At 46.5% G+C, this 17,671-nt stretch overlaps 1 protein-coding gene across 3 annotated transcripts in view; it reads left to right on the top strand.

Moving 5' to 3' along the window:
* The window catches only part of LOC124619779 (toll-like receptor 2), a 119,865-nt gene that overhangs the window by 84,943 nt on the left and 17,251 nt on the right, over positions 1-17,671 (top strand). For all 3 annotated transcript variants that reach the window (XM_047146369.1, XM_047146377.1, XM_047146381.1), the window contains 3 exons: positions 299-486; positions 5,055-5,267; positions 14,698-14,805. In XM_047146369.1, the coding sequence (XP_047002325.1) occupies positions 299-486; positions 5,055-5,267; positions 14,698-14,805 (509 nt within the window). The remainder of the gene's footprint in view (positions 1-298; positions 487-5,054; positions 5,268-14,697; positions 14,806-17,671) is intronic.

Below are 17,671 nucleotides of genomic sequence, written 5' to 3'. Positions count from 1 at the left end.
ACCACCGATGGCCCACCAAAGGCTCCTATTATTATCTTGAAAAGCAACAGAGGAGAATTAGCAATCAATATCTCTGAAGATTGACAGTGCTACGGGATCTAGTTATGGCGTACCACAAGAAATTTCTGAGGTCACTTTGTCTCCGTATTCAGACAATTATCGCTGCAGGAGGCAGTGTTACATGGTATTAGAGTGAATATTTCTCCTGGTATCAGTATACTTACACTTATATACTTACATTCACTGCGACGTCTGATGCTAACAAAACCTGAAGCAAATGTTCTGATGTGCCACATAGGCCAACGCGGACCGCCTGTCGCTGGAGGGTAACCCACGGGCCGCGCTGGGGCTCCAGAAGGACAGTACTACGAGCAGAGTGGCAGTCGTGGACCTGGGGAAGAGTATGCCGCTCAACTGTGACCCTTGCACTGCGCAGAGTGCCGTGGCTCTGCAGCTGCGACGATGGCTCTTGCGTCAGCAGAACAAGTAAGACTCACCAAACTTACCTCATGTGCTAATGAACGTACTTGAATCAATGTATCATTACCTTCGAAGGGGCAGACGGAGGACGTGGTGTTCCTCGTTGCTAACGTTTGGTCCCCCTATTGCGCTTAAGAAAACGCTAATTGCGGAAGGATATGGACACGGTGTACAGCATAGTGCACTGCATATTGTTGAGGAACAATCTGGAAAAGTCACTGAAAAACTGAATTTTGCACTCGCGAATTCTGTCAGTACCAAACAGGAAGGTGGGTCCAGGAGCTGCGAAATGCAGGCCAAGTTGGAATTGCAAACCCATACATCAATGATGCAAGTGCTTTTAACAGGTAAACATGATTCAAAAGCAATATGACCTGGACCTTGGAACAGTGGAAGAAAGTCAATAGGTCGGATTTTTCTAGTTTCATATTGTTTCCAACTTCTGGCCTAGTTTAGTTGCCAAGAGTGAAACACGGTGAGGTTTCGATCATGATTTGAGCACCCATATCGTGGTATTCCACGGGCTCCATGGTTACTCTGCAAGGTGCCATTACTGTGTCCATTTTATCTGATCAGTTACTTCCCATGATATAATGTTTGTTTCCCGATGGTGACAGTGTGTTCGAAGACGACAAGGCCCTGTTCGCACAGCTCACATCGTCCACGATTGGTTTTGCGAGCACAAGGGAGAACTGTAGCGTTCCATCTGGTCACAAAAGTCAGTAGATGCCAATATTATTGAGCCTTTGTGCTCTACTGTGTATAAAATGGCGCCTTATTGCTGTCCACATCCGTCAGCATTACCTTAACTTGCCACTGTTTTGCGGAAGAGTGGTGTAAGATTCTCCAGAAAAATCGAACATGACCCGTATTCACCCATAACGTGACGACTGGAAGGTGCCTAAAATGGCAGCGGTTTTCCTGCACGCTATTAAATAGAAGTGTCCAAACCACAGCACGCAGACCGCATGCCGCCCAAAGCAAGTATTAGTGCAGCCCAAGAAGTGAGCATCTATCACACGAGCGGAAAAAAGAAAAAAAACCGATGAAATTCCGTTTTTGTAAATTTATGGTAAATAGACTATTTTCAGTCATAGCTCCCGCCACGCGATTCTGTTCTCTCTTTATTCCTCCAAACTTTCTTTCTTTTTTTCTCAGCAGTTTGTTATAAGTGTTAGTGTATAGTGTGGCCCAAAAATACTCGTATTCTTCCAATGTGGCCCAGCTAAGCTGAAAGGTTGGGCACCCAGGGTATTACGAATGGTAATGTGTTGCACTTTGTCCACTCCCTGTTAATGGCTTGGATATCCGCCTGTAACTATTGTCATTTGTATTATATTATGCTGGAGAGTTGTGTTGGAATATTATACGTAGTAGATTAATAATTAGTAGTTTAAAAATTTTTGCATATGTACAGACATTCTTTTGATTCAGTAGCTCTCGATGTAAGCCACACGATAGACAACTGCATAAATTGTGGATCTTGAACGTTTCCCGGCGCAGTGACTCGATAAAGTTTCGGGATTGCAGCTGGGGGACGTGACATCTTACCATTGTGCTTCGGCTGACATTCATCAAGTGTGCTTAAGGTCAACTGTTTACACTGGAGACTGCCAGTGCACGTCTCTTTGGCTGTACCAAAATATGGCGCGGAGAAGCATGCGCATAGGTGAGCTCCCTCTATCGAGTTCAGCGCCCTGTTCGAATACTGTTCAATCTAATGTCGGTAGATACATGCTGTTCGTTGATACTACATGCACATTCTCTGTCGGAAGACGTAAGCGCAGAGGTAAAACGCAAATGTGAAATTAGTCAAATTAACTGTCAAATGACGTGTCATTAGGCATAAAATGTTACCTTTCCGAAGATATTGAACTAGTCACCGGGCTCAACGCCTTATCGAATAGAAAGCCGCCGTCGACATTGATTAGATTTCCACCAAACATATTATCATAGTTCGTTTAATAACTGAACCCCATATTAGTGGCAGATTAATCCATGGAGTGTCCAGTGGACACTGGCGTGCGAAGGCGGATGAGATATCATGTACAACGTAACTTTCGCTTGCGTCTGATCTCAAAAATGTAAGCGTTACCACACTGGCATGACATTCTGTAGACTCCAGCCTTCCGACGTCGCATATCACCCCTTACCGAATCAAGAAGCGTAAGGTTCTTTGTAGGTGATGGAAGTTTACTTTAACATATTGACGAGAAATTGGTGAAGGGGGGGGGGGGGTACACTTGGACTCGAACAGTATCTTCTCCTCTTGGCCCTGCGAGTGGTCACGCCTTGCTGATCTGATGTGGGGAACATCCGTTTTCTTTGTACACAGATCATAGGTGTTCCAGCTCTTTTGCAATGCAGTCTCTATCGGAAGCAACATGTGCCCGATGCACCAAAGTTCGAAGGACACCCATAGTTTGTGCACGTTTGTGGCAGCTAGACGCCTGCAAATACAGGCCTATATGATTGTGGGAGCCTGCGGTTCACAGAATGCCCCAGTGAACCATCCTCTGTCAGACTGACCACGGCATCCAGAAACGACAGACTGCCGCTCGTCTCCACTTAAGAGGATATTCTCGTGGACTGAATTACTTTCAAAAAAAGTTTCCAACGAAATTCAGCTTGCTTGAATTAATTCCATTCATTGGACATGAATATTATTCGCACTGGCGTACATTTCGACAAGTGTGCATGTAGCATCACAAATACGTTCGTTCCTGCACGCCATAGGCCTAGATGGAGCGCTATTCGAGAAGTACGCTAAACTCGAGGGCTCTCATACAGCGGCACCCTACGCGGATTCGTCTTCGTGATAGTTTCTGTTATAAAGTTAGCGACATGCTCTAGCAATCAGCTGTGTAAATGCTCTCCTGAAGATGGCTGAATGGCTGTCAACCGAAATATTGTGGTAAAATACTGGCGTCAACACGCTGCAATCCCGAAATTGTGTAGAGTAGCACATAAATTGCCGTGAAATATGGCCTGTGTAAACGGACCGATCGAATCTTCTGGATGTTTGATATTGCCTAGCAGGAGGACATTATTCAAAAGAGGTTCAAATGGCTCTGATCACTATGGGACTTAACATCTGAGGTCATCAGTCCCTTAGAACTTAGAACTACTTAAACCTAACTAATCTAAGGACATCACACACATCCATGCCCGAGGCAGGATTCGAACCTGCGACCGTAGTGGTCGCGCGGTTCCTGATTGAAGCGCCTAGAACCGCACGGCCACACCGGCTGGCGAGAACATTATTCATTTAAAACAATACCACAGCCTGAAATCGTTTCACAATACATAAACACACATGATAAACACTTGTACTTGTGTTAGGTTAATGTAAACTACACAAATTGTAATTACTGAATTTAATGTTATTGACATTGTGCTGAAGGCACAATGTGTACTGTGGTAGCAGCAATAGGTACGCCGATACTCACGCACCATAACTTTTCACTGATGTTGCAGCACATATAAATCACTGGATATGGGGTAATAATGAGCTATTTCCTATAAATAATTGATTACACTCGGGGAATGCAATTTAAACCACAAAATTATTATTGCCTCCAAACTCTACACACTGTAGAGAACTTGGTTTGCCTGTTACACACACTGATTCACAAAATATAAATGTACTGGTAATGGCGTCGGTATAACAACCACTGTTCATAATAATACTCTTGTTAGATAACTTCTAGTTCGTTGCTAGCGAAGTAAGCTAACCAATGGACCTCATCAGTTATTGAGATCACAATACCCCGTTGGATGCGGCTACTGGTCCCTTCACACCTCGCAGTTGGTACAAGCAACTCGTCGCAGTTAACACAGCATTGCACCATGCAGTGCCATGTACTTCAGTGCAGGAAACCGTACTATTTTGCCGCTCACAGCCCATCTCCGTCGAAATACCGCGTCTTACAAGCCTTAGTGTTTATTTAGTTTGTAGCCATACGATAAACGAAGTCCATATCTGTTTTCAGCTCACTTCTAAATGTTCTATTACCAACGTTACCGTAGCACACACTGGCAGTCACTTTTACGCCACTTAACACTTGTTCTGCCTCAGAGCTACGCCAACGTACTTCTACCGCCAATATTACGCGCCAACCTGTACACTGTTCTCATTTTTGGGGATCCCCCCCACACGTAAACATTATTTTACATTGCACCAAGCTCTCTGTTTACAATTAAACATACAATAGCATTAGAATATTCAATTACAGTCATTTTCATATATTAAAGTAATATTACATTTATATTTTTACTACACATAACAATATTACTAAGTTTAATTCTTTTGTTATTTTCGCTATCAGAGTGCAACACAAGCCAGGCACTGTCTCCCGCATAGCGTTCTTTACTTTAGCTGCCACCAGGCGGAAGCACTTGCGCTTTGCCTTCGATTCTGGCCCACAGATGGCATAAGGGTCCACTTTCTCTACCGTTGCGCCTTGACTATGCCCGGCATTCGCTAGACAGCACAATGTCACATTACACGTAGCAAAGCAATTGCGCTCGCAGTGCTTCCTTTGGTGAGTCTTAATGTCGACACCCTCGATCAGTGACTCGCTAGATGGACCCCGAGTGGAGCGGCCAACGGAGCCGCTGTGCACGGGCCCACAGGAGCATGCGGGCCACGCCCTGCTGCTGCAGTCGGCACTGGAGGACAGCTCCAACTGCCCGGGCTCGCCGCGGAACGTCGCGCTCTACCTGCTGCTCGCTGTCACCGTGCTGGCGCTCCTCGGCGGCATCGGCGCCTTCTGCCACTTCCGCAGGTGAGTCTCGGCCCCAACGTTGTATCTGCCCATTACAAGCGGTTCTTCAGCTTCCCTTGGCGTGCTTCTTGACGCAACAGTTCAACGAGCATAATACACACATGAAAAAAAGTTTTACATCACCTCGGTTCCGAGAGTTCCGGAACCTGTACAGAAAATTGGAACAGTGATCAACATTAACATGATTTGCGCCCTTTTTATTCCTCATGAAAGCCACACATTGCATATCCTGCCAACATTCAGGGAGGCTTTCAGAAGTGGTTGTCCAGACTGATATACACACCGGCACCTCTAATACCCAGTAGAAAATCCCCTTGCACTGATGTATGCCTGTATTCGTCGTGGCACAGTTTCCACAAGTCCATCAATGTAGTGTTGGTCCAGATTGTCCCACTCCTCAATGGCGATTCGGGGTAGGTCCCTCAGAGTGGTTGGTGTCTCACTCGTCTATACACAGTCCTGTACAATTTATCCAAGCCATGTCCAATACGGTTCATCTCTGGAGAACATGCTGGCTACACTATTCGAGCGAGTCGTTATCCTGAAGGAAGTCATACACAAGAAGTGCACGATGAGGGCGCGAATTGTCGCCCATGAAGACGAATGCTTCGCCATTACGCTACCGATGTGGTCGGAGGATGGCATTCATGTATCGAACAGCCGTTATGGCGCCTTTCATGACCACCAGCGGCGTACAACGGTCCCACGTAATGCCACTCCAAAACAGCAGGGAACCTACAACTTGTTGCACTCGCGGGACTGTGTATCTAAGGCGTTCAGCCTGACCGGGTTGCCTCCAAACACGTCTCAGACGATTGTCTGAGGGCATGTGCGACACTCCTGGGTGAAGAGAACGTTGGGCCCATCTGTACCGCGCTGCATGGTATCGTGGTTGCGAAAATGGACCTCGCCATGGGCGTCGGGAGTGAAGTTGCGTATCATGCAGCGTATTGCGCACAGTTCGAGTCGTAAGGAGACGTCCCGTGACTGCTCGAAAAGCATTGTTCAACATAGTGGTGTTGCTGTCAGGGTTCCTCCAAGCCGTAATCCGCTGGTAGCGGTCATCCACTGCAGTAGTAGCTCTTGGGCGACCTGAGCGAGGCATGTCATCGACAGTTTCTGTCTATCTGTAAGAACCTCCATGTCCCAACAACATAGCTTTCGTTCACTCCGAGACGCCTGGACACTTCCCTTGTGGAGAGCTCTTTTTGTAACAAAGTAACAATACGGGCACGATCGAACCGCGGTATTGACCGTCTAGGCATGGTTGAACTACAGACAACTCGAGCCGTGTACCTCCTTCCTGGTGGAAGTGATCGGCCGTCGGACCCCCTCCGTCTAATAGGCGCTGCTCATGCATGGTTATTTACACCTTTCGGTGGGTTTAGTGACATCCCTGAACAGTCAAAGGGACTGTGTCTGTCATACAATATCCATAGTAAACGTCTATCTTAGGAGTTCTGGGAACCGGGGTGATGCAAAACTTTTTTTTTTATGTGTATATTTCGACGAGCGACTAGACTGCCATCATCAGGCGTGCTGATGATGGGGCGGCGTTTTTATCTCAGCGCTTAGGCCCAGAGCGTGTACCGGAAGACGTCTGCTGACTCGTCATGTCTCCTCTCAAGGGACTTTAAAACTTTCTTCGACGAGAAGCTAGTGATGCTGCAGCATCGAACTCATTTTTTTTTATTTAATTGCGAAGCATGAAAGGAAGAACCCGCCATTTCTGTCTCGTTAATGGGAACGAGCCCCGTGAGATCCAGCATCCGTTCTACGCCACAAGCAGAACCTACGAGGCATTTCATTGAAGTCACAAAGAGCTGAGCTCCGTATTTGGTGATTTTTATATCATTTACATCTGCTTCTACATACATACTTCGCAATCTACCGTACAGCACTTGGTGCAGAGTACCTCGTACCGCCGCTAGTCACTTCCACTCGGAAATAGAGTGGGGGAGAAATGACTATCTATATGCCTCCGTATGAGCCGTAGTTTCACGTGGTTTCTCTTCGTGATCCTTACGCACAATATACAGCCTTTCTGGGGGTTGTAAAATCCTTCTGCAGTCCGCTTCAAATGGCAGTTCTCTAAATTTTCTCAACAGCGTTCCTACAAAAGAATGACGCCTTCCTTCCAGGAATTCCCATTTGATTTCCCAAAGCACAGCCGTTACAGTTGCGTGATGTTCGAACCAGCCAGTAGTACGATGTGCATTCAAGTTCTAAGGTCTCCGATTTTTTTTCTCCAGACTGGAAAGAGATACAAACATGCGCATTGTTATAAAATGAGGCTGCGTTCATTGTCAATACGTCCCAGAGATGGCAGCACCGTACGGCAGATGGAATTTTACCGCCAGCGGCGAGAATGAGAACTGTTTTAAATACTTAAAATGGCGACGTTTTCCTTACTTGAGCAGCGTGCAATCATCCGTTTTCTGAATTTGCGTGGTGTGAAACCAACTGAAATTCATCGACAGTTGAAGGAGACATGTGGTGATGGAGTTATGGATGTGTCGAAAGTGCATTCGTGGGTGCGACAGTTTAATGAAGGCAGAACATCGTGTGACAACAAAACGAAACAACCTCGGGCTCGCACAAGCCGATCTGACGACATGATCGAGAAAGTGGAGAGAATTGTTTTGGGGGATTGCTGAATGACTGTTGAACAGATCTCCTCCAGAGTTGGCATTTCTGTGGGTTCTGTGCACACAATTCTGCATGACGACCTGAAAATGCGAAAAGTGTCATCCAGGTGGGTGCCACGAATGCTGACGGATGACCACATGACTGCCTGTGTGGCATGTTGCCAAGCAATGTTGGCGCGCAACGACAGCATGAATGGGACTTTCTTTTCGTCGGTTGTGACAATGGATGAGACGTGGATGCCATTTTTCAATCCAGAAACAAAGCGCCAGTCAGCTCAATGGAAGCACACAGATTCACCGCCACCAAAAAAATTTCGGGCAACCGCCAGTGCTGAAAAAATGATGGTGTCCATGTTCTGGGACAGCGAGGGCGTAATCCTTACTCATTGCGTTCCAAAGGGCACTACGGTAACAGGTGCATCCTACGAAAATGTTTTGAAGAACAAATTCCTTCCTGCACTGCAACAAAAATGTCCAGGAAGGGCTGCGCGTGTGCTGTTTCACCAAGTCAACGCACCCGCACATTGAGCTAACGTTACGCAACAGTTTCTTCGTGATAACAACTTTGAAGTGATTCCTCATGCTCCCTACTCACCTGACCTGGCTCCTAGTGACTTTTGGCTTTTTCCAACAATGAAAGACACTCTCCATGGCCGCACTTTCACCAGCCATGCTGCTATTGCCTCAGCGATTTTCCAGTGGTCAAAACAGACTCCTAAAGAAGCCTTCGCCGCTGCCATGGAATCATGGCGTCAGCGTTGTGAAAAATGTGTACGTCTGCAGGGCTATTACGTCGAGAAGTAACGCCAGTGTCATCGATTTCGGGTGAGTAGTTAATTAGAAAAAAAATGGGAGGCCGTAGAACTTTGAATGCACCTCGTAAAACCTGTAGCCCACCTCTGAACTGCTTCGATGTCTTCCTTCAATCCGACCTGGTACGAAAAATCGAAGCCGACCATCTCATTTCCCTATCATACTTCTCACATGCACTTTCTATTATGACTAGATATGTAAACGATGTAACTGAGTGAAGCAGGACCCTGCTAATGCTGCACCCGAACGTAGCGTACGTGGCATGAATACAAGCTGCTTCAAAGTAGCAACACATTGAAGATCCCTCGGAAACGTGTCGCTTACTAATGATTTGTTATTCTCAGGTCATTCCCGTTTTCAGGAAGGGACGTCGAACAGATGTGCAGAACTATAGACCTATATCTCTAACGTCGATCGGTTGTAGAATTTTGGAACTTTAACAAAAGCCCGTACCGAGCTACTGAGCGTCTCTCCTGCAGAGTCTTCCGCCGGAGTTTATCTATCATCTCCGTAACGCTTTCGCGATTACTAAATGATCCTGTAACGAAGCGCGCTGCTCTCCTTTGGATCTTCTCTATCTCTTCTATCAATCCTATCTGGTACGGATCCCACACTGCTGAGCAGTATTCAAGCAGTGTGCGAACAAGCGTACTGTAACCTACTTCCTTTGTTTTCGGATTGGATTTCCTTAGGATTCTTCCAATGAATCTCAGTCTGGCATCTGCTTACCGACGATCAACTTTATATGATCATTCCATTTTAAATCACTCCTAATGCGTACTGTCAGATAATTTATGGAATTAACTGCTTCAGTTGCTGACCTGCTATATTGTAACTAAATGATAAGGGATCTTTCTTTCTATGTATTCGCAGCACATTACACTTGTCTACATTGAGATTCAACTGCCATTCTCTGCACCATGCGTCAATTCGCTGCAGATCCTCCTGCATTTCAGTACAATTTTCCATTGTTACAACCTCTCGATATACCACAGCATCATCCCCAAAAAACCTCAGTAAACTTCCGATGTCATCCACGAGGTCATTTATGTATATTGTGAATGGAAACGGTCCTACGACACTCCCCTGCGGCACACCTGAAATCACTCTTACTTCGGAAGACTTCTCTCCATTGAGAATGACATGCTGCGTTCTGTTATCTAGGAACTCTTCAATCCAACCACACAATTTGTCTGACAGTCCATATGCTCTTACTTTGTTCATTAAACGACTGTGGGGAATTGTATCGAACGCCTTGAGGTTACGGATATGAAAGTAGCTAGGATGATTGCAGGTACTAGTAGATGGGAACAATGGCAGCAGGGTGTCCACAACGAGGAAATCAAAGAAAAACTGGGAATGAACTCCATAGATGTAGCAGTCTGGGTGAACAGGCTTAGATGGTGGGGTCATGTTACACGCATGGGAGAAGCAAGTGTAGGAGGAGTCGCGGTGGACCAAGGAGAAGGTACCTGGATTCGTTTAAGAATGATTTTGAAGTAATAGGCTTAACATCAGAAGAGGCACCAATGTTAACACTGAATAGGGGATCTTGGAGGAATTTTGTAAGGGAGACTATGCTCCAGACTGAACGCTGAAAGGGATTATCAGTCTTAATTGATGATCATGATGGTGTAATATAACTTAGCTGCTGCTGTCATGTACAAGACGTTGCGTAGTTGATAGCCTTGCATATAGATAGCTGTTCTTGAAAAATATATGTCCTGCTTTCGTTTCCTCAGACATTGGGAGGTTCTTGTTACACTCCTGGAAATTGAAATAAGAACACCGTGAATTCATTGTCCCAGGAAGGGGAAACTTTATTGACACATTCCTGGGGTCAGATACATCACATGATCACACTGACAGAACCACAGGCACATAGACACAGGCAACAGAGCATGCACAATGTCGGCACTAGTACATTGTATATCCACCTTTCGCAGCAATGCAGGCTGCTATTCTCCCATGGAGACGATCGTAGAGATGCTGGATGTAGTCCTGTGGAACGGCTTGCCATGCCATTTCCACCTGGCGCCTCAGTTGGACCAGCGTTCGTGCTGGACGTGCAGACCGCGTGAGACGACGCTTCATCCAGTCCCAAACATGCTCAATGGGGGACAGATCCGGAGATCTTGCTGGCCAGGGTAGTTGACTTACACCTTCTAGAGCACGTTGGGTGGCACGGGATACATGCGGACGTGCATTGCCCTGTTGGAACAGCAAGTTCCCTTGCCGGTCTAGGAATGGTAGAACGATGGGTTCGATGACGGTTTGGATGTACCGTGCACTATTCAGTGTCCCCTCGACGATCACCAGTGGTGTACGGCCAGTGTAGGAGATCGCTCCCCACACCATGATGCCGAGTGTTGGGCCTGTGTGCCTCGGTCGTATGCAGTCCTGATTGTGGCGCTCACCTGCACGGCGCCAAACACGCATACGACCATCATTGGCACCAAGGCAGAAGCGACTCTCATCGCTGAAGACGACACGTCTCCATTCGTCCCTCCATTCACGCCTGTCGCGACACCTCTGGAGGCGGGCTGCACGATGTTGGGGCGTGAGCGGAAGACGGCCTAACGGTGTGCGGGACCGTAGCCCAGCTTCATGGAGACGGTTGCGAATGGTCCTCGCCGATACCCCAGGAGCAACAGTGTCCCTAATTTGCTGGGAAGTGGCGGTGCGGTCCCCTACGGCACTGCGTAGGATCCTACGGTCTTGGCGTGCATCCGTGCGTCGCTGCGGTCCGGTCCCACGTCGACTGGCACGTGCACCTTCCGCCGACCACTGGCGACAACATCGATGTACTGTGGAGACCTCACGCCCCACGTGTTGAGCAATTCGGCGGTACGTCCACCCGGCCTCCCGCATGCCCACTATACGCCCTCGCTCAAAGTCCGTCAACTGCACATACGGTTCACGTCCACGCTGTCGCGGCATGCTTCCAGTGTTAAAGACTGCGATGGAGCTCCGTATGCCACGGCAAACTGGCTGACACTGACGGCGGCGGTGCACAAATGCTGCGCAGCTAGCGCCATTCGACGGCCAACACCGCGGTTCCTGGTGTGTCCGCTGTGCCGTGCGTGTGATCATTGCTTGTACAGCCCTCTCGCAGTGTCCGGAGCAAGTATGGTGGGTCTGACACACCGGTGTCAATGTGTTCTTTTTTCCATTTCCAGGAGTGTATTTTGGTAGTATTATCTGCAATAGTCGAGCTATTTGCTATAAATAATGTATTTACTGAAATTATTGTTGCGTTGGCCAACGAATGGAGTGTTTTCCCAGTGACCAGCAACGTGACTGCCAGTGTACCTCAGAAAGTATACACAAGTTGCACGCAAGGCGTTTCGTGTTGCTGAAGTTTGTGTTAAAGATAAATACCCATCTTTTGGTTTTATGGGCTGCCTCTTGTTTGTACTGCGCCGGCAAATATCACTGCATAGCATTGCAAAGTATATCATTTTCCATTCGAATGAGTTTACGAAACAAATCTCCTCCTGAAACGTTCCTCGAGAGTGATGGTTCTGGATATTTAGCATGCGTAAACAAACATTAAAAACTGGCTCTGAGCACTATGGGACTTAACTTCTGAGGTCATCAGTCCCCTAGAACTTAGAACTACTTAAACCTAACTAACCTAAGGACATCACACACACACCCATGCCCGAGGCAGGATTCGAACCTGCCACCGTAGCGGTCGCGCGGTTCCACACTGTAGCGCTTAGAACCGCTCGGCCACCTCGGCCGGCTGTTATTTCGACTTGCACAAAAATTCCCCTATCAAACTAGTGACAGAAAAGAAAGGAACCTTTTAATAACGGTTCTCTACGTTCGGAAGAACGGCAATTTGTAAACACATTTCGCCTACAGTCATTTAAAATGGAATCGATAATTTATCAAATATGGCTGCGACTGTCAACACAGTTTTCACATTCAACGAAGTCCTTCTTGGTCTTGAGTCGCGCGTAAAGTACAGAAAAACCCGCCATTCCAACTGCGGGAGGCTGCATCGGGTCTGGAAACCTCTGAGGCACAAAGGAAACGGCCAGTTCTATGGCCCAGGAGTCAACAGCTAGCCACTTGACCACACAGCAAGCTGGCACTAGAACTATATTTTCAGCCCAACTAAAAAAAACTCTTGAACGAACCACTCTGCGAAATTCTGCAGCGTCTTGGAAGGCCTACCAAATGCCGTCTCACTTACGACCGCGTCTTCTTGTAGGTACGCTTCAAGATGCTGCGGGTTTGCGGTACTACTGGATAGCAACAGCGGCAGCCGTGTGGTACGGTTCACCCAAGTCTGCCGACACCCCTTCCCCCCCCCCCCCCTCCCTCTTCTGCTGCCTTAGCTTATTTATTATGGCTCAGTATTCTCTCTCCTAAATGTTCACCGTGTTCACAGGTTAAATTTGTGTAGTTACAGGTAAACCCTTTCGAATGTTTCATCCTGTGAATGTTTTATGTCAGTGGAGGCTGCCGTCGGTTAAAAGTACATTATCCCGTACTGATTTTGGAATGCACTGAGGTGATAAAAGTCGTGGGATACCTCCTAATATCGTAGCCTCCTTTTTCCCGGCGTTCTGCAGTAACTCCGCGTGGCATGGACTCAACAAGCCGTTGGAGGTCCCCTGCAGAAATATGTGCCATGCCGTTTCTGTAGGCACCCATAGTTGCGAAAGCGTTGCCGGTGCAACAATTTCAATTAAGTTTCATTAAAGTCTGAAGAATTTTACCTGACTTCAAAAAGAATATCTGTGTTGCTTTCGAGTACCTTAAATTTTATAATTTATTGAACTTGCAACTGCATTTAGACAATAGTTCCTCTTAATTCCATTTCACTTACTCAGTATTGGTGTGCAGTAGAGTAATAATGTAATAGATAGACGACTAAATACGTTATTGACAAGGTTTTCTCGATTGTAATGCTTTTAAATTTCAATAGAATATTTGTTCCTAGGTACTTGACATGACCTAGCTGCACTTTGAAACATGCTTTTACATTTGGAAAAACCTTAATTTTCCGGTATAATTTTTGTAATTCGAGAAGAAGACTGCAGCACATAAAAAGTGAATGTCATAATTAAAAATGAAGTAACAGAATATATTAATTACAGTGAAATTAATGCCACTAACTGGATACAGGCATTGATATAGGTCAACAAGGACAGTTGAAAATGTGTGCCCCGACCGGGACTCGAACCCGGCATCTCCTGCTTACATGGCAGACGCTCTATGCAAGTAAGCCACTGAGGACACAGAGAACAGTGTGACTGCCGGCACGTATCTCTGGCACGCCTCCTATGAGACGTACATTCCCAACTTATTGTCCCGCACTGTATTCTTCGTGCCCCTGCCCATTATACTCATTACTCGCGGCTTTTCGCCGATTCCCGTAAGAGTTCAGGCACTGTTTGTGCAGAGGAAGATGGTCAAATGGCCGGTGAGCCTTAGATATATGAAGATGGTATCCTTTCTTTCGGACATGTCCAAAAGAACAGACACATATCCATATAATTATATAGTTCTGTCATTACCGGCCATGACCTTCTTCTGTGCGGATGCACACATATTACCCGAACTCTTATGGGACTTGGTACGAATGTATTCCACGAGTAATGAGTGTATTGGGTAGGGACACTACGAGTGCAGTGTGCGGACATATAAGGTGAGAATGTGGGTCTCCCGGGAGGCGTGCGCGAGAAAGTCCCTGCAGTCGCACTATTCTCAGTGCCCTAGGTGGCTCAGCAGGATATAGCGTCTGCCTTGTAAGCAAGAGAGCGCGAGTTCGAGGCCCGGTCGGGGCACACACTTTCAGCTGTACCCGTTGACTTATATCAACGCCTGTATGCAGTTAGGGGTATTAATTTCACTGTAATTTCATTCTACCGATGGTATCTGTTCTCTAGGTCATCGCTGTCTCAAGGTACAACACTCTCCGTGATGTACAACCGATGTTTCTGTCCTTACAGATATGAAATAACGTACGTTATCCACCTGATGAAAATGCGACGCGAGAGAATGGCTGCCGAGAGGCGCAATCCAGCCAGCTACAAGTACGACGCCTTCGTCTGTTATAGGTGAGTATGGCAGTTAAACTCACTGCTCTGCGAAACTGTTTAGGGCAGCAGTTTATCTGTATTTCCTGTTGTCACATCAATATCGTTGTATAGGAACTCGCCTCAGTTTAAGAATTCTTTTAACGTGCGACACAAAGAGATATCAGTGACGGATAGAAGAGGCATAGTGGTTAAGTCAAAAATCACCTCATCGGGAGGATCGAAGTTCAGATCCGCTTAAGGCAATTAAGATTTAAGATAGGCCTAAGTCAGTTAAGCTGGATGCCGAAAGAGTTCCTTTGAGAAGGATGCAAGACGTCAGATACTGTTGAGAAACTCAAGTTGATTATCAAAGTTGTTCTCAAAAACTCGTACTGGCATTTGAGATGTCTGTCGAAGCTTGTAAATATACTTACTTGGGGCTGATTTCACTAACGCATATGGAAATAAAATTGGCATCAGGAAGTATAGCGAGGGAGAAAGAAATTTTCCCACGCCTCCAGCATTATCTAATACTTCTGTTTATTAAAGCCTTGTAAAATACATGACTGAGCACGTGACTTAATACACCTACATATTCAAACAGAATATTTTCTCTATTAATTATGGATCTTAATAAACTTTAATGCATCATCCCTCGCAGAAGGTTAACTTTGAGACTACGATTATGTGAGAGAAGTAGAACGAAACTCGCATAATCCGCTCATGAATACCGCCCTATATTAGTTCCAGTAGTTTCTTAAACATCGATCAACCGATTTTCAATTGGAAATCTACACCAATGAGTCGAAATATTGTGACTACTGCCCATCATGAGATGAAATGGTGTATGGAGGCGTTGCGAGCATGTGACGCGTTAATACAGTAGAATTATATATGAGGAGCAGAGACTAAAGGGGACTCATCCTATCGACGATACGAGGTGCAAGTGTGGAAACCTGCTGACATCAGCGACTTTGTTAAAGGCCAGATTGTTATGACCTTGCTCCTGGGAACGGACTAGTCTGATGTTGGTCTTGGAACTGTCGTGAGCATCTACAGGAAGTGACTGAAGGACAATGAAACCACCAGCAGGAGACAAGATGCAGAACGTCTATGACTCTTCAGTGAACCCTGGCCCTGGATAGGCCACCTGCCCTTTGTGCAGATCTGACACAGAGCACAACGCAGGCGCAGGTGCAAGGGTTTCGGAGCACACAGTTTAAGATGGAGTTCATACGCAGACGATCCGCTTGCGTCTTACCATGTTCACCCAACGAAACCGTCAATTACAATTACAGTGGGCACACGCACGGCTCTCCGGGCGGGAAGGAGCGCCTGGTCCCCGGCAAGAATCCGCCCGGCGAATTTGTGTCGAGGTCCTGTGAACCGGCCAGTCTGTGGATGGTTTTTAGGTTGTTTTCCATCTGCATCGGCGAATGCGGGCTGGTTCCCCTTATTCCGGCGATTGCTGCGCAAACAAGTTCTCCACGTACGCGTACACCACCATTACTCTACCACGCAAACATAGGAGTTACCCTCGTGTGGTGTGAGACGTTCTCTGGGGGGGGGGGGGGGGGGAGGTCCACCGGGGGCAGAACCGCACAATAACGCTGGGTTCGGTGTGGGGCGGTGGAGGGGTGAAGTGCGGTGTGGTAGTCGTCGTGGGGTTGTGGGCCACTGCGGCTGCGGCGGGGACGACGCCTCTCCGTCGTTTCTAGGTCCCCGGTTAACATACTATACAACTCATAGAAGGGGCCAGTGCCGTAGAGTACTCTTTATAGAACCGAATTGGGACTCCATCTGGACCTGGTTTCTTGTTTGCTTTCAAATCTTTCAGTTGTTTTCTACGCCAAGGACGCTTCTTACTATGTTGTCCTTATGGGAGGTTGTCCGATGGTCAATTGACGGTATGTTTGTACGATTCTCCTGTGTGAACGATTTCTTGAAGGTGAAATCTAAAACTTCTGCGTCCGTTTTGCTATCTTTAACTGCCGCACTAGACTGGTCAACGACAGAGTTAATGAAAGCCTTAGACCAGTTTAATCATTTTCCGTAGTGCCAGAATTTTCTCGGGTTTTCTGTCAGATCTTTTGGTACAGAATTGCGATGGTAGTTGTTGCGTGTTTCGCGCATAGATCTTTTCACATACTCACTCTCATCTAACGTTTGGTTGCCGTCATTCGTGCGTTCTGTTCCGAACCGTGAGTGCAACAGCCTCTGCTTCCTCAGAATCTTCCGAATTTCGTTATTAAACCATGGCGGGTTTTTAGATCCTATATCAACTTATTAGGCACATAACTCTCCAGACCAAACTTGGCCCATAATTCCTTTAGGTTCTTAATGGAACTATGTGATGTTAATTCAACACCTAAGTGAGATGCTAACAATTGTTTCTCTTCTCTGTCCAGCATTCTTGAATAATTTACTAACTTTCATAACCATAGTTTCTATTTATATCAAGATCGCTAATCCCCATTTCTATACTGATATTGTCGATAAGTCTCGGCCTAATTTTAGCTACAAAGTCTAATATATTTCCATTGCGTATGGGCTGCCAAGATAGCTGCTCAAGACAGTGTTAAGAAAACGTGTGTAAAAGTATTTCGCATGACTGTCTGTCACTACCACCGCAGTGAATCCGTAAACATCCCAGTCTATACGCGGAAGGTTTAAGTCAGGTCCAACTATTACTGCATGATCTGGGTATTAACGCACTGCGCACTGTAGACTCTGTTTGAATAACTCTACACCTGTCACAGCGGAGTTGGGTGACCGTTAAGAAACAGCCAAAAATGAACCTGGATTCACTAACATCATACGCACGCAGGTCACACTCAACTTTGATCTCAATAGAAACAATATTTTTGTCATCTGCAATGAAGCTCAACTGCAGTGAACAGTGTCT

The sequence above is a fragment of the Schistocerca americana genome, chromosome 1, assembly GCF_021461395.2.
Source record: "Schistocerca americana isolate TAMUIC-IGC-003095 chromosome 1, iqSchAmer2.1, whole genome shotgun sequence".
In the NCBI taxonomy this organism is placed as follows: Eukaryota; Metazoa; Arthropoda; class Insecta; order Orthoptera; family Acrididae; genus Schistocerca; species Schistocerca americana.
Note: the sequence above shows the minus strand (reverse complement) of the source record. Positions and strands in the feature narration are given on the sequence as shown.